General features: G+C 38.8%; 3 protein-coding genes across 8 annotated transcripts; 1 reads left to right on the top strand and 2 right to left on the bottom strand.

Annotated features, from left to right (window-relative positions):
- Positions 1-1495: 1495 nt before the first annotated feature.
- Positions 1496-7160, bottom strand: prpf38b (pre-mRNA processing factor 38B). Of its 5 annotated transcripts, none has more exons than XM_008433736.3 (6): positions 6729-7160; positions 5445-5513; positions 5067-5218; positions 4869-4929; positions 3547-3779; positions 1496-2817 (listed from the first exon to the last, which is right to left on the bottom strand). In XM_008433736.3, exons 1-6 carry the CDS (start codon positions 6936-6938, stop codon positions 2151-2153), a joined length of 1392 nt encoding a protein of 463 aa, XP_008431958.2. In that variant the 5' UTR covers positions 6939-7160; the 3' UTR covers positions 1496-2150. The 5 variants fall into 5 exon arrangements, with proteins under 5 accessions (XP_008431958.2, XP_081454509.1, XP_081454510.1 ...); XM_081598383.1 differs by having other exon boundaries at positions 5434-5513; positions 6729-6808; XM_081598384.1 differs by lacking the exons at positions 5445-5513; positions 6729-7160 and having other exon boundaries at positions 4855-4929; positions 5067-5154.
- Positions 7161-8624: 1464 nt separating this feature from the next.
- Positions 8625-16566, bottom strand: LOC103479359 (EEIG family member 2-like). The gene is made up of 11 exons (XM_008433735.3): positions 16421-16566; positions 15063-15183; positions 14882-14911; positions 14399-14515; positions 13317-13363; positions 11182-11285; positions 10953-11048; positions 10639-10849; positions 10108-10244; positions 9800-9863; positions 8625-9563 (listed from the first exon to the last, which is right to left on the bottom strand). The coding sequence occupies exons 1-11, from the start codon at positions 16564-16566 to the stop codon at positions 9521-9523; spliced, it is 1116 nt and encodes a 371-aa protein (XP_008431957.1). The 3' UTR covers positions 8625-9520.
- On the top strand, positions 16558-26391 carry LOC103479358 (mitochondrial adenyl nucleotide antiporter SLC25A24-like). Of its 2 annotated transcripts, none has more exons than XM_008433734.3 (10): positions 16558-16660; positions 19204-19330; positions 19415-19502; positions 19640-19751; positions 21561-21719; positions 21807-21959; positions 22058-22165; positions 22282-22449; positions 22558-22708; positions 24421-26391. In XM_008433734.3, exons 1-10 carry the CDS (start codon positions 16655-16657, stop codon positions 24600-24602), a joined length of 1254 nt encoding a protein of 417 aa, XP_008431956.2. In that variant the 5' UTR covers positions 16558-16654; the 3' UTR covers positions 24603-26391. The 2 variants fall into 2 exon arrangements, with proteins under 2 accessions (XP_008431956.2, XP_008431955.2); XM_008433733.3 differs by lacking the exon at positions 16558-16660 and adding an exon at positions 18393-19046.
- Positions 26392-27146: the final 755 nt, after the last annotated feature.

The raw sequence follows: 27146 nt of genomic DNA, 5'->3' as shown, positions 1-27146 counted from the left end.
TGACGCTCCCCCCAGTGTTTTACATGCATTTTTGAAAAATCTCTGAGCTCAGCGCACACCATATTTCTCTCATCACTGCAATTACTGTGAATAACCTACAGATATGAATCACAGGACTATCGGAGACGACAAATAGCCCTCTCATACGCTTCAAACGGTTTTTGCATCGCCATTACGGATCCTGAACGGGAAGGAGTTGTTCGGACTGCTTTTTTTAGTGAAACTGGCTGCTTCCACCTGTCACATTCAGCAGGTCGTATTCTCGTGCCCAGACAGGAAAAACCCTACAAGTTGCGATAAAAACTCCAAGACAACCCAAATTGGGTATATTCAGGATTTAGCGGGATGCTCTTACAAATTCTGAACCGGAAGAAGCTGTTCGGACTGCTTTTTTCAGAACAAATCACTGCTTCAAACAGTTAGAATTCAAACTCTCCCTGTGTGTCTCACTCACACGACAGTTGAGCTGTTCTTTAGAACTACAATGACTGAAGGTCAGAACTACAACATGGCGGAACTCTCAAACAGCACACATTAGGGATGAGATCTACTTGCTGTCTTGGGCATTATTTAGCTGGTTTAACCAAACCACAGTTACAAATTGGATTAGTGTGGCCATTTAAAATAAAGCTTACTGAAAATTTCAAAATAAAAACCTTGACATTTTTCAAATCAGGTAATTGTTTTTTTGGGCTTTATGTGAAACTACTGTAACACATTGAATTGGCGAGGTAGTTAAAATGAAGCTTACTTAAAGTTTCAAAATAAAAGTCTGCATATTTGTTTTCTTTTCTCAGTGAACTGCCTCACTGCCCTTGACTAGTGCACATTAGCAATAGCCTTTTACCTGAAGTTAGCTTTTAGCTAATTTTCTTATTAGACATATTTAGTATACTGAATGGAGCAAGTAAAATTAAAACATGGTTGTGTTGCTATACATGATACTGCCAGCATTTAGGCTAACATTAGCATATTGTCTGATTTCAGCTTATGCATTAATTTTAACATAATGAATGGTACATGTACAGCTTAGTCAACATGGTTCTGCCTCTCCACAGGTTATTGACTACATTGCTGCTTTCTTTAGCATTAATGCTAATTTTTAGCATTATGACGCTGGGTCAAAGCCGACAAGAACAATTTGGCATGCCCCTTTAAAATTTCTACAGGAATTTTCTAGTTTACTGGGTCTACTATACAGTTAAACTGGGATAAATTGGGATATATATGTGATCTACTTAAAGAGTTACTCTTTAATAAAGTGCTTATAAATTACTCCCCTGGCTGGACCAAACACTGATGATGTCACTGTGAGGACAAGATTCAATAGATTCAATTTATCCATAAAATCTGCATTTAACTTTTTTTTCTCTCATTTACCTTCAAATTACACCCTGAGATAAGACTTTTAAGAAACATGAATATTCATGTACACATTATTTGCTACGCTGAAGGTAAAGTCCCCCATTCACCTTTATACACAGACACGTAACACTGTCGTTTGTAAAAGGGTTTTATTAGAAAACAAAATGCAACAGAGCAATAACTCAAACACAACACAAGCAGGGATCAAGTGTGTGTGGTAAAAATTTACCCTTGCAGTCCGCCCTCCAGAGGATTAAAACATTCCTGGACTGTCTACAAACGGTCATGGAGAGAATTGTAAAGCTTCACCTCAGAACTCAAACCGTCGGTATTTATAGATGCACACATATCATAACCCTATCAGAGATCCAAAACAACAAAAAGCACACGCTGCTTTTTCGAGGCCGAAAATAGACATAACCTGGTAGGATTTACATATAGCATGTTGACAGTACCGAGGTGAACGATCAAAACCAACTCTGTCCGATAACAGTGTGTAGACATTCTCTAGACAGTATGTACAAACCCACTTCTTCTTGGATCAAAACAAGAATCATAGAAAATTAAAATGCCGTTTTTGTTTTCCTTACTGTACAGATTTTAGATGAGGACTAACAATGTTCTAACAGGGAGTGAAAACATATGAAAACAGGTGGGAATCAACGTTACATTTGGCTGAACACGACCACAAGACGCCAACGCTTGACGCTAACGCTCCTTCACTTGGGGCCTGTGTCTGGCCAGACAGCAGAGCAGAGAGAAAGGTGGAAGTGGTGCTGCTGCGTTTATTCCGTACTCTGACTTCTCCTCCGTTCACCGTGTTTGCTGTGCTCGTTACTGGACTCCCGCTGGTGGCGACTCCTCTCTTTGCTGCGGCTGCGTTTGTGGGAGCGCTCCCCGTCCCGCTCGCGCTCCCTCTCTCTGCTGTGGCTGCGATCCCTCTTCCTGCCCTTCTCCTCCGCTCCGCCTTTATGCCTCCTTTCTCTGCTTCTGCTCCGACTCGATCGTTTGGCCTTTCTGTCCTCCCTGTGTCTGTCCCTGTCTTCTTTATGCCTCCGCTCGTCGTTCTCCGCCCTGCTCTTCCTGTCTCTGGACCTGTCCCTCTCCGTCCCTCTGTCCTTGTGGTGATCCCTGTCTTTCTTCCTGCTCCTGTCTTCTGCCCCGTCCCTCTCTTTCTCCCTGCGTTCGCCTCTCCGCTCTTTGCTGCCGCTGAGACTTCTTTTGCACTCTTTGTTCCTGTCTGCGCTACGTGATCTCCGTCTTTCCCTGTCTCCTCTGTCTGCCCTGTCCCGCTCTCTGTCCCGCCCCCCGTCCCTCTCCTTCCTCTGCCGGTCCCGCTCCCTCTCCAGCTCCCGGTCGAAGCTTGGCCCGTGCCGGTCTCTCTCCCGGTGGTGGCTCCTGCTTCTCGATCGCTTGGGAGACCTTTTGGGACTCGGTGTCCGTCTCGGCGTCCTGATGAGGAGGAGACGGTTCAGTCAAAACTTAACTCGCTAAATTAGATTAAAAAGTTAACGTTATTGCAGTGATTCATTTCAAAAAGATTTGCTGCATGCAATAATATATTTCAAGTGTTTATTTCCATCAGGTTAGATTATTACAGCTGAGACTGAATAAAAAGCCAAAATTCAGTTTCATGGAAAAATTGACCAAGATTACTAAAAAAGCATCTTAATGAAGTCGGGTGCTATTTTAGGGAATGTTGTAGCATACTGAGAAAGTAATGAGTAAAATTTTGATGTCATAAGCAAATTCAGCCCTGCTATAAATATCATCAGTTTTGTTTGAATGCGTCCACACTGAGGGACAAGAACGTGTTTTTTTTTTAAAAAATACAGCCGTGTAAGGAATACAGATGAGTTTGTTTTTTGTTTTTTTTTTAACAATGTTCTAAGTTATTGAGTGAAAATCCCCACTTGCTGCTTTACAAACTTATTTTTAGCTTTCCTTCTCCACCAGACATGAATCTTCGCTTTTACTACTGTCAATGTTGTTATACTGTGTAGGACTTCGAGAAAACCTGCGAGCTGTAAACAACTGAACATCTAAAACCACGTCACTCTTAAATAATTTTAACTGTTGGGTTTGAATTAGGAGCTGTAGAAGGGCACATAAAAACCACCAGTGTGACTTTTCAAAACACTAAAACTTGAGGACCTGGACAAAAACACAAACGAAAACTACCTGGAGCGTCGTCGTTCTGCTTGCCTTCCCGACTCTGTGAACTCGGCCTCCTCCTCCGGCTCCTTTGGGGCCACCTTACGCGGCCTCGCCTTCATCTGCTGATCAATCGCCTTTTGAACGGGCACAGGGATTCTGGGAAACAGCGTGGAGAACCATTCCAGCTTGGTCAGGAAGGAACGCAACATCTCCCCAATGGTCATGACACAGCCGCCACCTGCTTTTACGTCAAGCTCCTACAATCAAACAGTGGGACACACACACACACACACAAAGTTATTACACATAGTTAAGGCAATAGACGTATTTCCTTGTGAAATATTGCTTCACAACAAACAAAACTTGTGATGACCAAGTACTGAACCTTCACCTCTGTTCATCTAGCTTAATCTTTGATATTTAACAGAGGGAACACAAACATCAACATGTCACTTGTCAAGAGTTCCTGTAGTCTGTGTTAACAGTGTGAGCTGTAATCACCCCTCCAAAAACTGGATTTTTCCAAACAAAGAGAAGGGATAGTGTATGGTCAGTGTGCTACAGGGAAAGAAAAAGAAGCGCTCGCTTCTTTTTTCTTTGTGTCCCTCAGACGCTTTCTGAACTCTGGGAGATGCAAAACGCTCACAGTGTAAGCACAGATTGTAGCAGGTCGGGGAAAATGCACTGAAGATGAGCAGATATGAACTTTGTATGGTAGAGAACAGCTGCTTTGCACTCACGCAAACCAACAGTGCTGAGAAACAATATCCAATTCACCTGCTGCACAAGGGGCATCTAAAGGAAAAAACAGGGGAATTAACAAGTTGGGTAGGACTTTAGAGAAATCAAATATAATGCAACAGAACACGAAGAGAGGCGCGGCTGCCTTAAACCAGATTATAGGTTTTCTAACCAAGAATTAGCATAAAAACATGAATTTGTAAAATACTTCTGTCTTTCTAAAAACAAATTAGGTTCCAATGTGAATGGTGTGCTGCAAATTGTATTTTTTTTTTTTTTGGTAATAAAATACATTATTCAGTGAGTAAAACAGAGGGCATTTCTTAACCTGATAATAAATGAAAATGTTTATTCCACAGTATTGTCGTACTTACCCTGAGAAATAAACGGCAGCAGAGAAGCGAGCATTAACCTAGCTACTCAGGCTCAGACGACACAAGTTGGGGAAAAATTAAGCCAAATGAAAGCAAAGGTGAAAAATCAGCTATGAGCATCACAATGGGGGGAATGTAGGGGGGGCTGCTAGCTTTACATATGGAGTGTCTCACTAAGAATTTTACAAAAGAAGACAAAAGAAAGTTAAATTATTACCCGGGGTGACATACCTCCTCATCATCCAGGAAGTCATTATACCAGTCTAATAAATCTGTTGGAGGCTGAGTGTATCTGCAACGCAACACAAAGGCCAGAATTAAACATTTTTTTCAACTTGTTCCCATAAAAGCATTTGGTAATGGATCTGGTGAAAATATCCATAGCAACAAGCCTTTACTAACTTAAGATTATGGGAAGTAGACTCGTACCTTATGTACATGAATCCAAGTGCCCTGATGTACGGAGAGTCTGTGTGAGTGATGAGACCCATCACCTGTTTGCGCGTTAGCTTGAGAGTAAACAGTTTGTAAAGAAGACAGAAAGCAGTTGATACAATGCCACCAGTGCCAACTCCACGCACCTATCAAAAATAATAAAAAAAAAGGGACAGGTTTAATAACGCAGTCTTTACAGATACCATTTCTTTTAGTCCTTTCAGCAGTCCTGTATGTATTCCACAGCATAAACTACACTTATACATGAAAAGCAGTGGCAAATAAAATACCCAAAACATTTTTTCCTCCTCACACGAAATGCAGAAAGACACAAAATGTGGGGAATATAAAAAGCACGTACTTCCCACTTACCCCTCCGCACATTCCAGTCTGGCCCGCAGTCTTTCTGCTTCCCTTTTCCCAGGGCTCAATGTGAGTCACCTGAAAGCACAAAAAGAACTGAATTACATTTATTCCCCTACGTCTAGCTAGGACATCACAGGAGATGCACAGAGTTTCAAATGTCATCATAAAAAGACAAATTACTGACTAACTTATCTAATGCTTCTTTAACATTTTAACCTGTTGTCATTAAATAAAACTAACAGTCGCTAACAGCAACTTTATTTAGATAACACAGATGGACATAAGATGCTTAAACAGAGACTATCAATGAAAACAACAGTCTCTGTTCAGGCCAAATCTGGCCATTTCTTCTTTTTTATTTTGCCACTGGGCTTTATCCGGTCCTTGAGGCATATCAAGCTGACCAATACAAATACCTAAATTATAAATCACGGTAAGAACATCAGTAAAAAATAAAATAAAATTCAGTTCAATATATGCACTTCTAAAAAAATAATATACAACATAGTGTGATAAAATTGCAAGGACTGTTTGGGATGCTACATTTGTTATTTCGGGCTGTCACTAATGAAAACTGCAAAGATTATTTTTCTTTCAAAAATGCATTTCCAAGATAATTTAAAGTTTTGCTTTTCAATGTCATCTGTCATTTTGTTGTTCGGTAGCGATGGCTATGCCTAACAGCAGCTCATAAGCAGTTAGAGCTCCCCATCAAATGCATAATAATGTGACTCATAAGAAATATTAGGCTAATGTATTGCCACGTTAGTTTCAGCACGTTTCCATTTAGCTATAATATGTTTATTTATTTTTTTCCACCGAAATACGTGGGAAAAAAAAACTTTTTCACAGGTATTCAAACGTACGAATGACTACAATAAAAAAAATTTCTGGCACTCATTTTGTTTTTGGTATAAACACAGTCACAAAACGCTAAAAAAAGTTTTATCTGAAAGGTTTACTGAAACGCATAATTAACTGAGGTTGGCTTTATTTTTAAGGTTAATAGGGGCACAGTGATTCCATACCTTCGAATCCATCCATGGGTGACATAATGTCGATAATCTAACGCCACCTATATTCACCTAACTCCGTGTCTACGCTTTTAAACGACGACACTTCTGTTACAAAACGATGGACTATGTAGCGCTCATTTCTATAAAACATTTCCCCAAACAATAAACCTCACAATCTGACGCCTGTTTGCAAGCCATTTGGTTCACAATGAATGCTACGCTGAGCGGACACGGTTGCTTAACTAGCATGCGGCTTAGCATTAGCTGGCGTTACCTTGAAATAGATTTCGTCCACAACTTCATGGTAGGTCTTTAGTTCATACAGCTGAACTTTGAAATACGGCGAGGAGAGCACATTCGTAAGAATCATTGGATTTAGGTTCATAGTCTTTTCGTTTCCCCATAGGGGCAATACGTTGCCATGTTTTCCTGATGGAGGCTTGCTAACGGCCTGCGTTGGTAGTTGGTTTCCGACGTTAGCCATGTTAGCTGAATCCCACACGGTAAAGCTTTCGTTTACGGTTAGCGTATTTCCAACTACTGAGCCATCAATAACGGGCAGTGATTTCTCGCTCCTTTACAATCCCGGCCTCTTAATCTTCGTGTAGATTTGCGGTTAAAATAGTGTCAGCGACTTTCCCGCCGCCGTTTTAGCTAATTGCTACTAAGAAGTGGAACCGGAACTGTAACGTCAGTGGTGCAGTCAACTGCTACCTGCAACGCAGTTACGTCATCGTGGGATTTTAAAAATAAAAGCATGTACACAGACGTATGCTTTATTGTCTAACCTGATATGAATTCAAGTTTTTCAAACGTTTAGACTCTGAGAAGCAACAATATACTGATATATTTATATCAGTAAATATATAGTGACAGGGATGTTGTAGCCTAATTTGACACAGATATGTCAGGTTGCCTCAGGGTCTGTTGAACATTTTCAAAAATTGTGGCACACAAGCATCACAACTTAAAGACAACATTCATACAGAATTTGCCACTATAAAATAATTTAGGCAATTGCTAGTACTGGAATATTGTAGAAATAATGTTCTTTTATCTAATTCTGCACTATGCAGATGTTCTGTCTGCATTTATGAAGGTTTAGTCACTTCAGCATCCTAAATTCTGGAAGTGGTTCCAAACAATAATAAGTCTGATTAACTAATCAGACTTATTTTCTGATTCATTAATAAACAATGCCGCTCTTGGGAACACTCAGAAGTTGTGCATAGTGCAGGGTTTCTCAACGGGGGCGGTGCCGCCCTCTGGGGGATGGACAACCAATTTAAGGAATATTGCTCATAGTGTTGCATGTTTTTCGCATCTGCTGTAAGATTTTCAAAAATAAAATTTGTTCTGAAAATGTTGCCACTAAGAACATTTCATATAAGTAAGCACATTTAAAGCTTACTTATATGAAGTAAGCTTTATATAAGTAAGCTTTACTTATATAAAGCTTACTTATATGAAGTAAGCTTTATATAAGTAAGCTTTACTTATATAAGTACACAAGTGTCCAGTATATAAGTATATAAGAAATCAGTGTCCAGCAGGTGGCACTGATTTCTTTGAGGTGGTTTTAAATAAGATGTTGTACATGTTTAATATTTCATGCAAAGTTTTTTTGTTGTTTTTTTTCTTACAATTGTATGTGGAATGCCAATTTATTGGTGCTTTTCTGTACTTTTATTGTAGGATCCATTTAATAAGCCCACTATTGTTTTATTCTGGTGTAAAGGTATCCTTTTATAATTCTCAATTTAGATAAACTTTTTTTTATTATTTTAAAGAAAGTTCTTTGAATGAACTGGCTTTTTTTTTTTATTATTCCATGCCAAATCAAGCCAAAGTTAATGCCGCTCCATTTGAGAAGTCGGAAAATAAAACCCACCTACATTTCTCATTCTTCTGCACTTTGCAACATACACAAGAAATAAAATATACTTACCCAAGATAATTCTTTGTTTGTGCCTTATGCCTCCTGTGATGTCATGAGACTGTGAAAGCTTATTTTGGGAGATGCATTGCTTCTTGATTAAGCAATGATCTCAAATAAATAGAAGAACTGACTATAAATTGTTCAGTAGGTGACAAACTGTCTAATATGAGTTCAATATAGTTTTACATTTCCATTTAAAATTTTTTTACAGTAAATTAAGACAACATGGAATAATGCAGACATGACTTTCATTTCTCTGTTTTTTTTAACAACCTTTACATTCAGCTCTGACACATTTAAAACATCACATTTCAATACTTTAAACTATACAAATATACCATTACACATAACTTTAGACACTAAACAGATATGGGGAACAAAACAAAATTCTGCAACAAAACAAAATGAACGAACGAACCTTTCGGTTATTTTTAACTGCTGTCGTCCTCCTTCACAACCAGGTGAGAGGTGTTCAGTTTTACCAAGCTGTGCTACTTAAAAATAGCTATCTTGCAACAAAGGTGAATAAGCATCTTACTGTCAGTTTTGACCATGACAAAAAAAAAAAAAAAAAAGCAATGTCACTTTGCAATTCCCACCAAAAACAAAAATCTAAACATTTTAACATTACACATTAAATGGCACGTTACTCCAGCATAAAGCTCTGACAGTTATTTTTAAAGCTTTCTTATCTTTATCTTATTAAAATACTAAATATAACACTTAATGCTACATACAGGTCTCTGTGCCGAGGGAGTGACATTTCGTTTAAAACGAAACAAAAATCACTGAATGGGCAGACAAACATTTGAGAAACATTTGAGTTCCAAGTTTCAAAGAGCTAAATGCTGACAGTCTGAACCAAACGTCCTTATATGGAAGATGAAAGAAAGTGATCAGCGCACAAAAAGTTTCACTAATGTCCTTCAGCTCCACATTTTGAACACCAGGGGGCTTTCATGGCCAACAGATGCTGCACAGGTCATGTGGGGAAATGTTGCATAACAGAAATAAAATCTCCTGATGTCAGATAGGAGTAAGTTCAGTTGGCACCTCCTTTGCTCGGCCCTGCTGCTTTTCCCCCGGAGAAGTAGTCCCTCTTGTTTAAGACGCATGCCTGCTAAAGCCTACCGCTTAATGACCACCTGTTCGAAGGCTCCGGTTACGACCCTGGAAAAGAATGCCAGTGTGTTACATGGCGGGAAATTAGGGCTGATATCTGATCTGTTTTTTTTATATGGACTGTTATACGTTTACCAAAGAGTTTCTACGGATTAGACATGAGATGGGGTGAGAAGATATGTGTAAAAAAAATGCAACATTTCCTCTTTAGATCTTTTATCTGACATATAGTTGCATTTCTGCATATTTACAGTAAATAGCCAATGTTACATAACCACACCCACCTCATGTGTTGACTTCCCAAAGCTGTGCTCCCACCGGGTCCAACAAACAAGCTGAGCCCCTCCTCTGCAGCAACACACACATTACAAGTGAGGAAAAAAACTGATCACATTTCATCATAATCAGCTCAACTGATCAGTCACAGAATGTATTGATGATTAAAAGAACTTTCTGTGGAATAAACAACTATGGAGTGCCGCAAAACCTTGCCTGGAGCACATATAGACCCCGTATTTCAACACCTCAAAGTAATTTGATCACACCAGTAAGATGCTAAGCAATTTTCCACACCAGGATTAGAGGTACACACCCTCTGCACTGGAATCCAAGAAGCCATGGCTGAAATCCTGGCCCTGCAGGATTTTCTCTATTATATCATCAGCGTCCACCCGCGTGGCATCGACTCGCTTTAGCTGATTCTCCACCGAGTTCTGTTTTACTGGAGGTCTGAGAAGGAAAGAGAAAAACATCTGTGGTTAAAAAAGCAAATGTTTTCATGAGGTATAACATTTAAAAATATGTACATATGGAATATACGGAATTCTAAATTAGATCTTTATGTATGTATATATGTAAAAATCAGGTTATTATTTTGGTCTAGTGTAAATGTAGCTTTCCTAACACATTAATCAATAATAGAAGAAAATGCAAGAGGATGACAATAACCAGTTTCAATAACAATTCTGTAATTGTCCCGATAGGAATTTTGATGCAAATCCAAAAATCACCCGCCAACCTTTAATTCAATGGAAACGGCTCTGAACCGAACGCTGGTGTATGGATACAGAACATGACAAACTGACTGTGTTAGATACTGATCCAGGCAAGCAGTGCATTTTACCTGTAAGCTCTATTTGGAACAGAGAGTTTTTCACATGCAAAATAACAGGTTGGAGAGCCTGTGGACGTGGGAGTGGTCCTGTTTTCTTTCTCTCCTCTCCCCCCCTGCTGATCACCGGGCTCGATGCTACCGATGCCTGTGGAGGCAGAACCTCCTGAACCGTTCCGCTTGTGGCTCAGATCTGTGGAGCTTGAATAGGTTGAACTATAGCCTGTAAGGAAATAAGCAGAACTTGTATAGTGACCACATTTAAAACAGGTGTTGAGTCACATTGATCATGTTGCTGAAAACAGGATGGATCTTTGTTACAATACCTGACATTTTTGAGAGCTGACTTGCATAGCTGGATGTTCTGGAGTGGCTGAATGCAATCAGTTCGTCTGGGACTGATCTCGACTTTATTGGAGTTCCTAAAAGGAGAAAAAAAGAAGCAAAAAAAAAAAAGCATTTGTCTGGAGCTTATTTCAACAAAGAAAAAGAAAAATCATGAATAATTAATGCAACAAATCTCCCGTCTTGCCGAGTGTATGAATATCTACGTACCAGCGCCTGAATGTGATGTGCGAACATCTCCTCCTTTTCTATCCTCAAGCAGACCCTCTGCCTCTGCTGGTGGGATTCCCAGAGTCATGGCTGTAGACGGCGGACTAAAACAGAGACACAAGCTAGTCAAAACACATCAAAAAGGATTTTGGTGAAAAATGGTAGTTATTTGCAGAATCTTAATATTCCCCCCCCCCTCTATCTATATTTTTGCTTTGTGAAAAAAGATTTTCATACAGAATATTGTTGTACAATACAGGTTCAATGTGGGCAGCTACTACTCAAGGGTTGGTATTATGCATTTTCCAGGCACACGGTGCCATTTTATAGCACAACCAAGTAACTGTGTTACCATCAATTGTTATAAAAATGTTGTATATGTATATAAAATAAAATAAATCTGACGCATTGAAGTCGGCCTATGTCTCTTTACGACACTCCGCCTTCAGTTAGTCATCACAACAATGCTTCTCAACTGTTTTTAAGAGTGTTGAACTGAGAAGTGGTGCCTATAATGAGCTCAGCAGATGCCACCAGGCGTTGAACCAATTGCTGCTGCCACTAGTCTGGAGGAGCTGTGTACAAATGGAGCAGGTAGAGATGCTCTGTGAGGCAGAATCTTGGCTGGGGACTTGAGTTGCAAGGCAGAGCTTTGAGTAAATAGGCAGCAAGCATTTAAGCAACACCGAATGACTGCCAGAGACAACTCAAGAATTTCTTAAACCTGCATGAAAGAATCAAAGCAATAGCCTCTAACCTAAAATACAGTTTAAAAAAGGCTACGGACACTAAAACGTGTGCTGTATGCGTCTCCTATCTTCCTCACATCAGGTCAGAACGTCACAATCTTAGCGTCATCCAAAGGTGGCATGGTGGGAGTCTCACATTTTGATCAGTCACCCAAACTTCAACTTATGTGGAGCTCTACAAGCAGCATTTAGTTTGCTTGATGTGACAGTTTCTCAATGAAAAGCCTCAGGGAAGAGCAGCCACACCTGCTGTTTCATACAACAGGATTGTTCTGAGGTCATTGCAAACACCACCCCATTTTTTTAAAATCACAAATACATACAAACGGAGACGTAACTTTTAACACTTTTACGTTATTTCTACAAGCAAGCTCCCTGTAAACACAACAAACTAAACTTTTAGGAGCTTTATGCATTTATAGTACACACATAAACAAAATATTGCTTTATGTAATCCAGCTACACGTGTGTTGTTCCTAAGCTGGGACTTTGTTTCCTCACAAGTTAGACGGACAGCAACCAGATGTTTTCCTCAACATCCATTTTGACTAGCGAGCTAACGCAACATCTGCTATCCATTTAGAGAAACTCATTCTGCTCTTGCTAGAGAGTTCCACTCTGGGACTTCTGGTGAACTAAACAAAAACTAAATAAAATAAAAAGGGTTTCACTCACTCTTCCTGAAATAACTTCCAAGTACACTACATCCTGTTCATTTCCAATAAAGTACTTGTGTGATCACAACCTTCTAAATTCAATCTACATTTGAACTAAAATATAGAACAAAAGAAAAAAAAAGAGGCAAAGGAAGGAACATGACATTGTCACGTTAGCTCTCTCTACACAATGAGTAATATGGCATTAGGGTGAATGACTAAGTTTTGGCTGTCCCCACGGCAACCGCTACAGTATTTAGACTGCAAACAAGACTTGAAGAGGGAAAAGAAAACCTCATATTAGACTAAGACAGTTCTACAGCTTTTTTTTTTTTCCAACATGTTACATCACAGCTTTTGAGAAAAACATTGCTACGAATCAATATTCTCAGAATATGAACTCTGAGCTAGTCTGATCCTGCAGAAAGTCTTCCAACCAGTTAAGGCAGTCTGGGTGAGGCATTATTAGCTCACAGATAAGATCAAGTGATTCTTTCCAACTTAAAACTCTGTTGGTGATTATAGCAATAAATAAGTGTGTTTTAAGTTTAGGTGACACACAGGATGTGATGAAAATACTTTCCGTTGTGGTCAATGACAGACCTTTACACCAGTGAAACCCACTTTCATTGTAACCACAACTACAGAGAACCTGATAGGCAAATAAAGCCTTCAAGCAGAGTCAATATCTGAGTCAAACAGCTCAGTAGCGTCTAGGAAGAGCTCTTACGTTTTGAAGCAGGGGTCTCCAGACATTAGCTGCATGTGAATAACAACCTGTAACCGAGACAAACACAGTGAGGTACAAGACAAGCTCTAGACTCTCCTCTAAATTATGATTTCATCAAATTACAGCCCCATGATTTAGCAAGAACATGCATGCAATAAAGTTATTCCCATGGCTTATCAAGTCACAGGCTTGGACACATCTCAGTTCTCAGAAGCTTTACATACACTAAATAGTTTCTAAGAAGAAATAGGTGGGAAAAAGTGAAAAAGGTTTACAAATATGGGGAAAAGATTAAAATTTTTTAAGAGTTTTATTCAGCAACTTTAATGACATACTATTCTGGTCACAGGTTTCTATGAATGCAAGATGACAATATTTTACCACAAAACACTGCTACGAAGTTTAAAAAACAAAACTGAATGCCAATGTTTGAATTTGTCTCTCTAGTCAGCAGCGTAAGGCCAAAATAATGCATATGGGCTTGAATACATACATAACCTCGCCCCGATATTTGATGAATGTCTCCAAGCAAGCTGCATGTTGACTGCACACTTTTTGCACCAATCACCAGGATTCTATTCGGATAAAATCTACTATTGGCCTTTGAAAATGTAAAATTTTCCTGACATGGAAATAGTCCAGTCTGTTTGGGATTCATTGTCCAGTCGTGGCATCCAATATCCAGGCTTCATTTGATACAATCGTCCATATGGGTCAGAAAGAGAATCGGTCAGGATGTTCAAGAACAACTCGGTTAGCAACACTGTCCAGAAAGAAGTTTTATATTTTTGTACACAAAAAGAAACTGAACATCGATCTGGTGCATTCCACGCCTGTCTCTCTACTCATTTCCTGTCTGAAACACTGAAACCTACCAGTGCTAAAATCTAAAAAAAAAAAAGCTACTTGCTAGGGGACATTTACCAAAATATTGTTATGTAGGTATACATCTAAACCTATATTGTGCAATTTTGTCTCTGTTTAGACTTAAGAAATCCACAATAAATTCATTGATAGAAAAAAGTCTAACCAGAACTTTGTAAGTTAGAGTTGCAGAGTTGTATGCTGATTTATGAGCATACCTTTAGAATGGAGTTGTCTTGTCTGGTGTTCTTGGTGTCATATCCCTCTAGCAGACACCGTCGCACAGTGCTGCCAGACCCAGCAAACTCTGATAAGTTCAAGTTGGCAAATCCAAGCTGGAAGTGATCAAACAGTGGAAATATTGACATTGGAGCTTCTACTGCACGAATCTCGACATCAATAAGTAACTATTTATTTGTGCAGAGATTACAGTCTTGTGGACTGGAATGTTGAAAGACAGAATACACAAAGATGAGTCACTTCCGGGACTCATTAAAGTTACTTGTTAACACGGGTCAGATTTCCGACTTGGTCACCAAAACCGGAAAGAAAAAAAAAAAAAAACTCAGCCAGTTACAAAAAAAATGTTCTACTTATTTTTTAAAAAGAAATTCTTTTTTTTTATTTTTATTCAACTGTATTATCCAGTATTTGGAAGTGCTTTGTCAACAACATGTTTGTCATTAGAGAACAAAAGTTACCTTTGCAAAAGACTTTCCCCCTTTGAGTTCCTGAAAAAAATAAACACAGCAACACTATAATTTGCATCACAGTTTAAACATTCAAATAAATTAACAGCATTTTATTTGGGAAAAAAAATTATTTCCTGGACTCAGTTCTAGAAAACAGATTATTTTCTTTTTTACGTTTTTGATACCTTACCTTTCGTACCGACACTCGGCACATGCAGGGGTCCAGCACCCCGGTCCCTGCGTTGGCACTCATCTTACAAATGAAAGAAAACCTTTTCTTCCAGTGCACACAGTTGGCTTGGACAGGCTCTCTGGGAGACAAGGGCACATTTCACAAACTGAACACACACAGACCATCCCGTCATGCGTTTGCAGGATCTATAGCTTGATTTCAGTGTGAGTACTGTAACTCCTGTAAGTGTATCAAACCCGCAAACAGTTAACGTGTGTCGCATAAACTGCAAGATTGCAGTGCATGTGAAGCCATTCAGTCTACTCAGAAATACGTAAATGATTTTTTTTTTTTAAATGAAAGTAAAAGTCTGATTTTCTTTTGGCTATCAAAATTGGTTTGAACCTCCTGACCTGTTTGGGTATTTCTTTTTTTTAAACATTTATCTGTTCTGCTCCAAGACTTCACGTGGAATTTGGGTTAGAAAGACAGGCAAGTTAGGTTAATTAGTGACTCATAAGAGGCCACATATTAATGTGTGAGGGACTATCTGTCTTTTTGGGTATGAAATCAGCATGTACCACACCTTGTCACATAATAACTACGATAAACTTCAAAGATGGAGAAAGAAGGAGGAGAAGGTTTATGGTTCGTGTTTTGTATTAAGTACAGGAAATTATGGATTGCTGTTAGATTGGTTTGATTACATTCATGCCACATATTGACTTTTATTTCATGTTCCCTTGAGTTCAAGATCAGGACCAACAACTACAACACTTGTCTAGTTAGGACATCTCTGAAATCTGTTTAAATGAATCAGCTGCAATAATGCTGTTACATTGATATTGTTTTTATTGATCAGGCTTTTCTTGCTCAATATAAATGATCATATTTCTTTAATGCCTGAACTGCCTATTCTAATTATAATATAGATACATTTCCTGTCTTAAAACTTTTAAAATGATAGCTAGTTAGTTGCCCTGAGTCAAAGTATCAGATGCTCCAAGGCGTGTTGCTTAGCAACTGGTTTAACCAGCTATATCAAACCTCGGCTAGTATAAATCAATATCTTCAAGAAAAAAAACTGAACTCAAAACTTCATAAAGTGTCTCCAGTTAAAATAAAGTTTGCTACCGTTTTTGTCAACGAGGCTACAGCTGTTGGTGAGTATCAAAATGCTGAATGTTAGGTGAAGTTATTAGCCAAGTGTTTATGGACTAATGTTCCGCATGAAACAACGCCACTGCGCAACTGAAAAAAAAAAAATCAAAACAAGAAAACAATTCGTCAAGCTAGATTTGAAATTGGTGAAAATAAATAGTTTACTGTAGTTTAGGTTAGTTGTTCTTAAGCTATAAATAGAAGAGAAGCCTTACCGAGACGACTCCTGTGCAAAGCCTCCGTCCAAGAGTCTCACTTTACAAAATAAAACTCCGTTTACGAAAGGAACCGAGGACAGCTCCTCCAAGTCAAAATCTATTTTGAACTTAAACTTCTTTTTCTTCATGAGGATGAAAGACATGGCGACTCTACGGTGGCCCCGTACGACTGAGAGCAATGAGAGGTGCCTTTGAAGCGGAGAAGCTGACAGACTGAGTCGCCCCGCAGCTATGAGGGTGAGTTGAGTTGCTGCTCTCTACCGCAGACAAGATTCAAAGTTTAAAACATTTCCTTCCCACCCACCACTTGTGACGTGGGGAAAACCCGGGATTTGATTGGACGTACCGGGGGACAAAGAAAAACACCAAACTTACCAGTCTTCAGTATAAAATAAATCTATTTAATATCGGCCAACTGAAAGAAGAACTAACAGAAGGGATGTTTCTAGGTTAATGCACTCTAGTGACATTAGTCCTGTGACTTAACTGGGACTTTGTGAGAGAAATGGGGATGCCCATCTTTAATGTCAAGTGACAAAAATACTTTTAAATGAAACTGTATGATTATTATACACAGAGGAATGTACATATCAAGCGTTTAATGATATTACTAATTACGTTTACGGCTTGATAAAAACCCAAAAGAAAATAGAAAAGGATTGTAAAGGATGCAACATAATATTGCTATATTGCAAATCAAGTTTTATAGATCTTATTTCACAGGGCTCTTGCATTTAACCTTGAGTTTATATTAGCTCAGTGATTCTTGAGAATAGGGACAAAATGGGTTTTAATTTTCCCCAATTTTTTTTATTATTATTATTTCTCATCCTTATGTATGCAAATATGACAAATAATGTTTTGGAAATGTAAAGATGCTAATGTGCAGGCTCCCAGTTGCAACATTTAATTGTTTTTTTTTAATCGACCTGACCCAGAACTTTGTCATCACCATCTGACAAAAATGAATATAAAATTATTTTTAAAATACCCTATTAGTGATATTTTTACTCATTTTTACAGACAAATGCGTCTCAAGAAACAAAAAAAAATATTATTTAAAACAAAAAACAAAAAAAAGTCCATCTGATGGAGTTGACAGTGCATGACGGAGTTGACTCAGAACTGAAGGTGGTGACAAACTAGTGAGTAAAAAGAAATACTTGATACATGTGAAGTAATGCAATTTATGTAAAATACATTAAAATTTATTAATTGCACATTTAAGTGAGATTTGTCAACAATTTCACTGAAAGAGTCACAAAAACTGATGGAGTTGACGTCTGACGGAGTTGACAAAATAAAAACTACCTCAATTTATATGATGTTATTCTGAAGGAGGCCATATTGTAGCTCATCAGGTCTATGGAATCTTTACAATATTCCAAAATTAAGCTTTTATTTCACAAAAGTTCATCAAATTTTGTAAATTGTCAGTTATGGAGTTCACACATCATGGTTAGCTATCTACAATCCTTAAAAAGAAGGTAACCGGACTGAAGACATTTCGCGTCTGATCCAAAAAGATATGAGACATAAAGAAGTCGTATGCACACTTATGCAACCAGGTTATTACAGCTTTTGTGTCTTTAAGGAAAGAAAAAAAGATACAATAGACTTTTGTTAAAATAATAACAATAAAGAAGAAATTAAAGAAAATGTGCATTTATTCATGTTTAGATTGTATTGTTGCAATCATTTTTTGTAGACATATTAGCTTTTAGTTTATTATTCTTTTCGACATTTTGAAACTTTATTTAATTTTGCTCCGCATTGATATGGAATGCAAACATTACTTACAACCATGATTTCTATGATTATGCCACTTCATTTTATTAGTTGTAGTATTGTTTAGTCGTTTTATTTTCGTCCATCTCTCTTTACTTCTTCGACAATAAAATGTCGCCCTCTGCTGGCGTCCAGCAGGACTGCCCTCATGAAACTGCAAAGCTCAGTGTTTCTCTCTCTCTGTGCTGACACGTCCTTCCAGATAAGAAGATTACATTTCCTCAGAAGGGCTTGGTAACATATCGCACTAAAAAAGCGGCGGCGAAAGATAAAAGTTCACTTGAACAAGCATAAAACAGTTAGTGAACGCAGCTAATCCGGAAAGAGGTTTATTTGGCCACTTTTCAACCATCCTTCCCGCTTTTCCGTAACGAGCACCGAGAAGATACGCAGCAGTAGTAGCTCCGCCCTCGGTTACTGCAGTTCCTTACAAGCGCTGGCTGCAGAGTACACCTAGGTTGGAGAGACGAACTGCAAAAACACTGTAACCAGCGAAGCTTTTCTTTTTTTTTTTTCCTCCCGTCATCGCCATCGAGGAGTTCGCGTGTGGATTATAAGTGGGATTAATGAATGATTGTCAATATGGATTAATCATCAGATTATGGTTTGCAGGACGGACGGTGCGTCTGCACGCTGCTTCTATAATAGCTCGGCAATGTATCAAGCGCTACGGACGTCTTTACTGTCAAGTGCCCGTTGCTGGGATGCCGACAGTGAGCGGTCCTACCAGATTCTGTTTGATAAACTTGACACTAATAAAGATGGCAAGGTGGATGTGGCTGAGTTACGAGCGGGCCTCAAAGCTATGGGGATATTTCGCCACGGTGCTGCACAGGTAACTCGAAGCAAGGGATCCAGTGCACTGTAACCCATATAAGTTTCAAGTCTTGGGGTGGATCTTTCGCAAGATTTAATTCCAGGATGACATTTTGTGAGAGTGTGATTTACGCTGGCCTGACTGATTCTAGATGTTTACTCGTTTCTTCCTGTAGAAAATTGTGTCATCTGGAGACCAAAACAACGATGGCTCTATGGACTTCAATGAGTTTACCAAATACCTGAAGGACCATGAGATGAAGCTCTTGCTGACTTTCAAGAGTCTGGACAGAAACAACGATGGTAAGCGACGGAGAGTCACCGAAAGCTCACCATTCCACTTGCACGATGATATTTCATGTGATCTTTCCTTTTTAAATGTGTCAGGACGCATTGATGCCACAGAGATCCAGCAGTCTCTTGCAGAGTTGGGCATAGATGTCAGCAGGGAGGAAGCCCTGAAAATCTTACAAAGGTTTGACCTTCTCTTCCATTGCCCTGCAACCTAGGTTTTTCTAAACGCAGTCATGCACGCTCCTAACGTGAACCGTTTTCTGTTTAAAACATGTCAAGTGGGCAAAAATAAATAAATAAAAGGTTGTGTTTTCTCAGCATGGACATCGATGGGACCATGACTGTTGACTGGAATGAGTTCAGAGAGCACTTCCTGCTGTATCCTGCCTACAACCTGGAAGAGATCATCCGCTACTGGAAGCACTCCTTGGTGAGGCTGGAAACAGGAACACTTTATGAGGCCCACTCTGCCCACTCTCTGATGCAACTGCAGTGGAATAAATCGCATGTCCTCCACTCCTCTTCAGTTAGATATTATGGATTTTTTTTTTTCAATTCACAATTGAGAGCAGCTCTCCCTTTATTAGGCCACAGCACCATGTTGTGTTTCTCTCTCGGATTGTTATTGTGCTTCTTTCTAAATTGGTTGTGGTCTAATGTTTGAACTGGTGTATTACCCACACTCCACAGAACCTCTCTTGACAGAACCTGTTTGTGAATATTTCCCTGCATACCACACTGAAATGTGCGACAGCCGTGACTGCAGGACCGATAACCGCCTCTGCAGCCCCCTTTTTCGCTTGCCAACAGATTTGCATTAAATAGCCACAGAACAATGTTTTTTTTGTTGTTGTTTTTTTTTCTCTTTTTGTCTAAGGCACCTTCATGTTTTCAGGAAAATATTAGCTTTGTTTATCTAAATCAGCTTAAGCCTGTCAGCCAAGGGTTCAGATAGCTCAGTGGCCATAACTTTGTTGGCTCAAATCAAAGGACAACTCCCTCTTGTTGTTTCTCCCTCCTTTTTAAAAAAAATCTGTTTCAAGTTTAAACTGCTAGAGCTGTGCGAGGTTCCTGGTGTATCGGCTTTCCGGTTAAAACTTTACGTTCAAGGTTATGTAAATGTTGTCAGACGAGACTTAAACATAGTTGCTACACAACTGCGAAAACAGAAAGGAGAAGTTGAGCTTGTAGATTATTTTTTTTCCCCTACTAACCACACAGACAGTGTTGCATGTCCCTCTCTTGTCAGAAAACGCTGTTAACTCAACAATTTACAGTGCAGGCTCATTAGAGGTAATTGATATTTATTTGTTGTCAGCTACAGAGCCATCTGCTTAACAAAGTTAATGCATTTTAAATAAGATTTAGGCAGAGGTCATCCAAGAAGCCTTCATATTTCCTATTCCTGCAGAAGTAGCCATCTGTTCTAAAGTGTCAATTATTTGACCCAATATGTTGGTGTAAGGTGAAAGGAAAGTGTTCAGCATGTCTAATGAGAATGTCTATCAGAAAGTGAAAGATACTGGAGTACTAGCAGCACTGTCTGCAGTGAGGCGTGTTTGAGGCTGACGTTTACAGCTGCCCACATGGACAAGCTGAGTTATTTCTGAAAGGCTTTATGGTCAGAGGAGGTAAAGTTTAACTTACATTGTCAGAGTGGGATCAAGGGAGTTTGAAGGAGTCAAGGTGAGTCTTTCAAAACTTAAGAACATGGTATCAACATGGCGGTGGTAGAATATTGCTGAAGACTTATTTTCCTTCTTGTTGAACTGTTGAATTTTGTAATTGTATAGAATAACAAAGTTCTTGGTGTACCCCTAAGTTCTACAAGTTCACCTCAAATGAACAGCTACCTGACAAAAACCCAGACATAGTTGGATGCTCCAACAGAACTGTAAGACTGGTTTTGGAACTGAAATGGAGAAGTGGAGTAAATACACAAGAAATTCAAACTTTAGTACTTTTAGTAATTCTTGTTTTTAAATGTCTTTGAAGGCGTTTTTTTTTTTTTTCCTGATCATGCCAGTGTGGACAAAGGAACTGTTGATTAAAGGACAAGACTCACATGACATTCATGCTGTTGAGTGTCTCAACTTCTGTCTTGCTCTGTATAAACTGCATAAGCACATGTGTATAAATGTATTTTAACAAGATTGTCCGATATGGCTGGCATAAACCAAATCGGTCGGTGCGTATTTCTGATCAATAATATTGGGGAAAATGCTTGTTTAACTTCTAGATGCTGGACATCGGTGACAGTCTGTCCATCCCGGATGAGTTTACAGAGGAAGAGAAGCGGTCAGACTTGTGGTGGAAGCAGCTGGTTGCAGGTGCAGTGGCAGGTGCCGTTTCTCGCACGGGCACAGCCCCTCTGGACAGAATCAAGGTCTTCATGCAGGTCAGCGATGCTAGGTAGAGAGACTGATAGAACAATAGGCGTGCTGCTGCGAAACTAGTTGGCTAAATGTGTGTATTTATACTGCAGGTTCACTCGTCCGCAGTCAACAAGATAAGCCTGATTGGAGGCTTCAGGCAGATGATTGTAGAAGGAGGTCTGACGTCGCTGTGGAGAGGAAACGGGATCAACGTTTTAAAGATCGCGCCTGAGACTGCATTCAAATTCATGGCATATGAACAAGTTCAGACCCACATCTTAAAACATATTTGTGACTATATTTATGGGTAAATATTGCATTTAGTGATTGCTTCGGCTCTTGTGTTTTTTTTCTGTTGTAGTATAAGAAGTTGTTAACTTCAGAGGGAACAAAGATAGAGACTCATAAGAGGTTCATGGCGGGGTCCATGGCAGGGGCCACAGCACAAACAGCCATCTACCCAATGGAGGTACGAGCCACTGTTTTGTCATGCCGCCGTTCGAGATCTTTCACTCTTTAGTTGTTTTATTCTAAAAGAAGAACATGCATCTGTAAATGTTCCCGCTTCTTCTGCTTTTCTTTAAGGTTTTAAAGACTCGGTTGACCTTGAGGAAAACTGGCCAGTACGAAGGAATGTTTGACTGTGCCAAGAAGATCCTGAGGAAAGAGGGTGTCATCGCTTTTTATAAGGGCTACATTCCAAACTTAATTGGCATTATTCCCTACGCTGGGATAGACCTCGCTGTTTATGAGGTGTGCGCAGTCTCGCATGTCTAGATGGTTAACATTCTGAGAAAAACAAAGGTCGGTTGTTTCATTTTGTGCTACAAGTTAAGCATTTTTTGTTCTCCTGTGCCTCAGACTCTGAAGAACACCTGGTTGTCGCGCCACAAAACAGACTCGGCCAAACCTGGAGTTCTGGTGCTGCTGGGCTGCGGGACCATCTCCTGCACATGTGGCCAGCTCGCCAGCTATCCCCTGGCACTGATACGCACACGGATGCAGGCGCAAGGTAAACACCAATCTGCCCGTGTGATAGGGGTAAAGATGAAAAATGGAAACATGACTCTTGTAGATTGTTGTTACTTGTAGACTCTTGTTGCATTACTTCTCATCACTTTTATTCACAATCTGAAAAAAAGTTAGACTGGATATACCATATGCCATTGGCAAAATTATTGGTGCCTGTAGCTACTTTTTTTTTTAAGTGACTGAAGCATTTTTTTTAATTCATGCTTTTTCTTTTTTAAGTAATAAATAATCTTTGACTTCCTTTAACCATGCGGTGAGAGGCCCATTTGTCATTTGTCTCAGCTGGATAAATGACCCATATTTATCTTGTCACCACACAGAGTGAACAGGATGGCATGAGAGGTAAAAACAACAAAAACAAACACCCAATGCTTATTTAGCAGCAGCAAAAAGTGACCTCATTGGACTTTCAAGAGTCCTTAAGATGCCATTTACAAGCCAAATGATTGTTTGGGATGAATGACCTTTGGCCATATTAGGAGTTTGTGCTAAAACCTTGAAGGCTGAAAAGCTTCGCACTTGTGAAATCATAGAGGAGAAAAGTTACGAGCTCCTTCTCACATCCGTACATCAGATTGTTAACAGCAGTGGTGCTGGTAATTATTCCAGATGTGTTTTTGTGTGAGATCATTCTGTTGCGATATTGGACAGATTCATTTTTAAATCTTTTTAAACATCTTCACTGTAAGTGCCAATAAATGTGACCATCACTGTAATGTTTGCCTGAGCAAGCTAGTTGATTACATTGGGTCAAACCTTTTTCAAGATACCCAAATATTTTATGCAAACTTCAAACAAAAGAGCTGCACTAGAGACGTGCAGCCGTTCTTTGTTCAGGACATTGATACGTTAAATTGAACAATTATATTATCCATTGTTTTCTGGCAATTTATTTGTGTTTTTATTTTGTCTGTAAATACATCAGCTATGTTTCTTCTTTTCTGTTATCCTTAAGTATGATTTACCTATTTGTGTCAGCAATGCTATTTGTAGTTGTTTGTTTTTATTTTTATTATTAATGTAGGATAGTAAAAAAAATGGACAGAAAGATTGTTTTAAACCTGAAAATTATCAGTTTAATTTGTTACACAATGATCTGATCACTATCTGAAAACATTCTTTTGCTGTCACTTTCTGTTGATTTCTTTGTATGATTTCCTGTTAAGCCAGTTGTCTCTTAAATATGACAGATTATCACTGGTGATTAAAACGAAATCTCTTGCTTTCAAGCAAACTATTAAATAAAAGATTAGAAGTACAGCACAAAGTTACTTGAAATAGGGTACAAAATGTTCAGTCGGAATTGATGCATCATGGGTAAGAAATATCCCATGGGAGATGGCAACCGTCACGATTTCCTCTCTCCTGTTTGTTTTTTCCGTTCTTATAGGAATGCGCAGAAGTAGGGTTTTGCCTATCTGTTTGGGAATCCCTTTTTTTAAACATATGTCCTTTCATGAAAAGATTTACTGAACCGTCTTATTGTAAACCGTCTTATTGTAAACCACCTTTTACATTGTCGTAAACTCTGAAACAACTGACAGCGTCACACAACGGCTTGGCTCATCGTAAACTGTTATAAACTTGCTTAGCGGACCCACCAGTGTGGCAAAACCTCCCAGTGTTTAACTCTCGGATAGATGGCAGACAGCAGTCCTGCTCTCATGTGTGCTTCATTTCCTTTCTTTGCAGCGTCCCTGGATGTGTCAGACCAGCCCTCCATGAGTTCTCTGCTGAGGACTATTGTAGCCAAAGATGGTTTCTTTGGGCTCTACCGGGGCATCCTGCCAAATTTCATGAAAGTCATTCCAGCTGTCAGCATTAGCTATGTGGTTTACGAGTACATGAAGACTGGCTTGGGGCTCTCAAAATGATAACTGCGAGCAGCAGGGGAAGAGCACTCAAAGCATTTGTTAGACTTGAAGACAAACAAATCTCCCTAACATACAGCGCATGACTTTATCAGCTCACTGGATGGAAAGCTGTTTGTATGTTTTAAGAATTGCCTGCCAGTAGTGTTTTAACCAATTGTGGTGCGCATGCTTTATTTTTAGTCTTAAGGTTGCACATTTCACACTCCCTTAACACACAGTCCACAAACAATGCTTGACAAAGAAAACTTCTGTAGATTAAAAAACACACCTAGTAAATTGTCTTATTTATGAGACTTTTATTTTAGGTTGTGATGAAACAAAAAAAATGAGACACAATGTGATTATCTTTTTTTATATTTATATATACATATATATATATGAGAAGAAAATATTTTCTCCAGGAAAAGTTGGATTGCATCCTAAGCTACGCTTAGATTCACTATCAGAAAAGTAACACTAAGTTTGTTTAAATGGGCACATGTCCACACACTGGAGATCTAATTTCTCACTTTTACGTTTAAAAACACGCCTCACCTACTAAGGGCATCAGCTTCAGACAAGCGCTGCTCCAACCAGCAGCTGTCAGCTAAACAGAACTAGGCCTCAAAAATCCATACCTATAAACACTGGAACTGTGTGTGCGTAATGACACACTTCTCGTGCAATGTGAAATCCTGTGTATTTCATAGTTATTTACATGTGCCTTACAGCCTCTTGATGCAAACCTCGGAGATGAGTTGTTGTTGTTTTTTATTTTAGCTATAACTGTATTTATGTACTGTATATCTAAATGTTTTCAGGTATGCTTATTTATTGGGCTGAGTGACAAAAACTGTTAATAGACTGAAATACCTGTAAAGATCAAACTGCGTCTCGTGTCTCTTATTTTCAATCAGAAAAACTGTAAGCATGCACACAGCAGGGATAGCTTTTTGTTATCTTAATGAGATAAAATATGAGTAGTGATTTTTTTTTTCCTTTTTTTTTTTTTAAAGCAAACATGACAGTATTGTCTCTTTATGGTTTCACTGCTTAGAGTACATCAACAGTTAGCAGTTTTAGGCTCAATCAAGAAGATTTGCTTTTATTAGAATACTGTACTGTAATGTTGGCAGACCAAAACAAGAGAACATTTGAATTTCTGTTGGCTATCTTAAACTGAAAAAAGACGCGCTTTAAACTGTTGACAGAGAATACTACACTGAGAGTAAGAAATGAATAATAGGTCAGTTTGGAAGATTTTGTGGACAGCTCTGGTTGCTCTCTCTGAGATGTGATTACTGTGCAACATTCTATGATTAATTTAAACAGTTTACAGTGCATTCTGTCACATTTTATTTGTTTTAATTTTATTGTTTCTTCCCTATAGCTCCCTACCCCCCTATATTTCCATGCATTAGCTATTTTTTGTTACATGAATTTAACTTAATGGAAATATAGCTTACAAGGTTTGAATAAGAAAATGTGATTGGGGTTTTTTTTCTTTGTTTTTCCCCCAGTCTGACAGCGTTTCAAAGGGCTGCTGTTTTCACTTCTCAGACTTTTTAAGTGACTGGTTTTTTTGGTGGATTGAGTTGGACTTACCAAAATGTGAACAGGATTGCATATTTATTTTTTGTGGAATGTCGAAGTTGATAAAGACCAGGAGACTCTGGTTTTTATCTAAAATATTGTAAACAATTGGAAGAAAACTTTTGAACTTTGTAACAGAACACTATCAGCTGCATAGAAGCTTTATATTGCATGGAGACATGTAATTAAGAGTAAAATAAATGTGGTGGAGTTGAAAGAGTGTTTCCCTCTGATGTCTTGTCCTCAGAGCCTTGGTTCTAGAGCTGAACGGAATAGAAATCATGAAGCATTTACACCCAAAAGTGGCATGTTGAGACATTTTCTGAATTATTAGACCTTATAAGTAACGAGAAGTGAGTCGGTGAAGAGATATAAGCATGAGCTCACCAGTAAGTCACAATTACATTTTTACTGAAAATAAAAACATGAACCAATTATCTCATGTCCTGTTTTAACGAAACACACTTTATTTTGTCAGGTTGAAATAGAATTTAAAATTAGAGATATTAGTTTATGATAACACCCAATTATATCAGTGAGCCAACTGGGCAAAATTTTCTCCTGTTGACTGCAGAAAAAAACAGAAGTCACTCTTTATAGCCTTAAAATTGCAAGGTTAAAAATCAGTTCTGTAGAGAATAGAACCTTGAGGACCTTCTCATGTTCTTTGTGTATGCAGATTTATAGTTACCAAATGACACAGAGGCATCTATAAAAGACATTTCTTTGCTGAAGTATTCACTGTCTGCAGTATATTCAAGTGCTAGAAAGCTATTTTTCTTACACTAGTGAGCATCGTATCCAGGTATCATGTTTTACAGGTAACAATTTCTGTCAAAGGCAGATAATGTAAAGGGTTAAAATAATGTACCTGGAAGCTGCACAAGTGATTTCCTGTGTTCAAACTACCATAGCATTCCTCCCTGAGTTTCTCCTTCCAGAAAATTGTTTTTTTTCTTTTTTGGCAAAATT

The sequence above is a fragment of the Poecilia reticulata genome, chromosome 17 (assembly GCF_904066995.2).
Source record: "Poecilia reticulata chromosome 17, P_reticulata-male-v2, whole genome shotgun sequence".
Classification (NCBI taxonomy): Eukaryota; Metazoa; Chordata; class Actinopteri; order Cyprinodontiformes; family Poeciliidae; genus Poecilia; species Poecilia reticulata.
The sequence above is the reverse complement of the archived record's forward strand: the minus strand, read 5'-3'. Positions and strand labels throughout refer to the sequence as shown.

What these genes read in the sequence shown, in the direction of transcription:
- prpf38b (XM_008433736.3), bottom strand. Translation starts at nt 6,938, where the DNA reads ATGGCTAACGTCGGAAACCAACTACCAACGCAGGCCGTTAGCAAGCCT. An exon ending in CTTGGATTCATGTACATAAG is followed by an intron (nt 4,930 to 5,066) that starts GTACGAGTCTAC and finishes GTTGCGTTGCAG; the next exon opens with ATACACTCAGCCTCCAACAG. An exon ending in ACTTCCTGGATGATGAGGAG is followed by an intron (nt 3,780 to 4,868) that starts GTATGTCACCCC and finishes GTTTGATTGTAG; the next exon opens with GAGCTTGACGTAAAAGCAGG.
- LOC103479359 (XM_008433735.3), bottom strand. Translation starts at nt 16,566, where the DNA reads ATGTCTTTCATCCTCATGAAGAAAAAGAAGTTTAAGTTCAAAATAGAT. An exon ending in GGAGACCCCTGCTTCAAAAC is followed by an intron (nt 11,286 to 13,316) that starts GTAAGAGCTCTT and finishes TCTCTGTTTTAG; the next exon opens with TCCGCCGTCTACAGCCATGA. An exon ending in TCAGCTCTCAAAAATGTCAG is followed by an intron (nt 10,850 to 10,952) that starts GTATTGTAACAA and finishes ATTTCCTTACAG; the next exon opens with GCTATAGTTCAACCTATTCA.
- LOC103479358 (XM_008433733.3), top strand. Translation starts at nt 18,813, where the DNA reads ATGGTTTGCAGGACGGACGGTGCGTCTGCACGCTGCTTCTATAATAGC. An exon ending in TCTGGACAGAAACAACGATG is followed by an intron (nt 19,331 to 19,414) that starts GTAAGCGACGGA and finishes TAAATGTGTCAG; the next exon opens with GACGCATTGATGCCACAGAG. An exon ending in TAGACCTCGCTGTTTATGAG is followed by an intron (nt 22,450 to 22,557) that starts GTGTGCGCAGTC and finishes CCTGTGCCTCAG; the next exon opens with ACTCTGAAGAACACCTGGTT.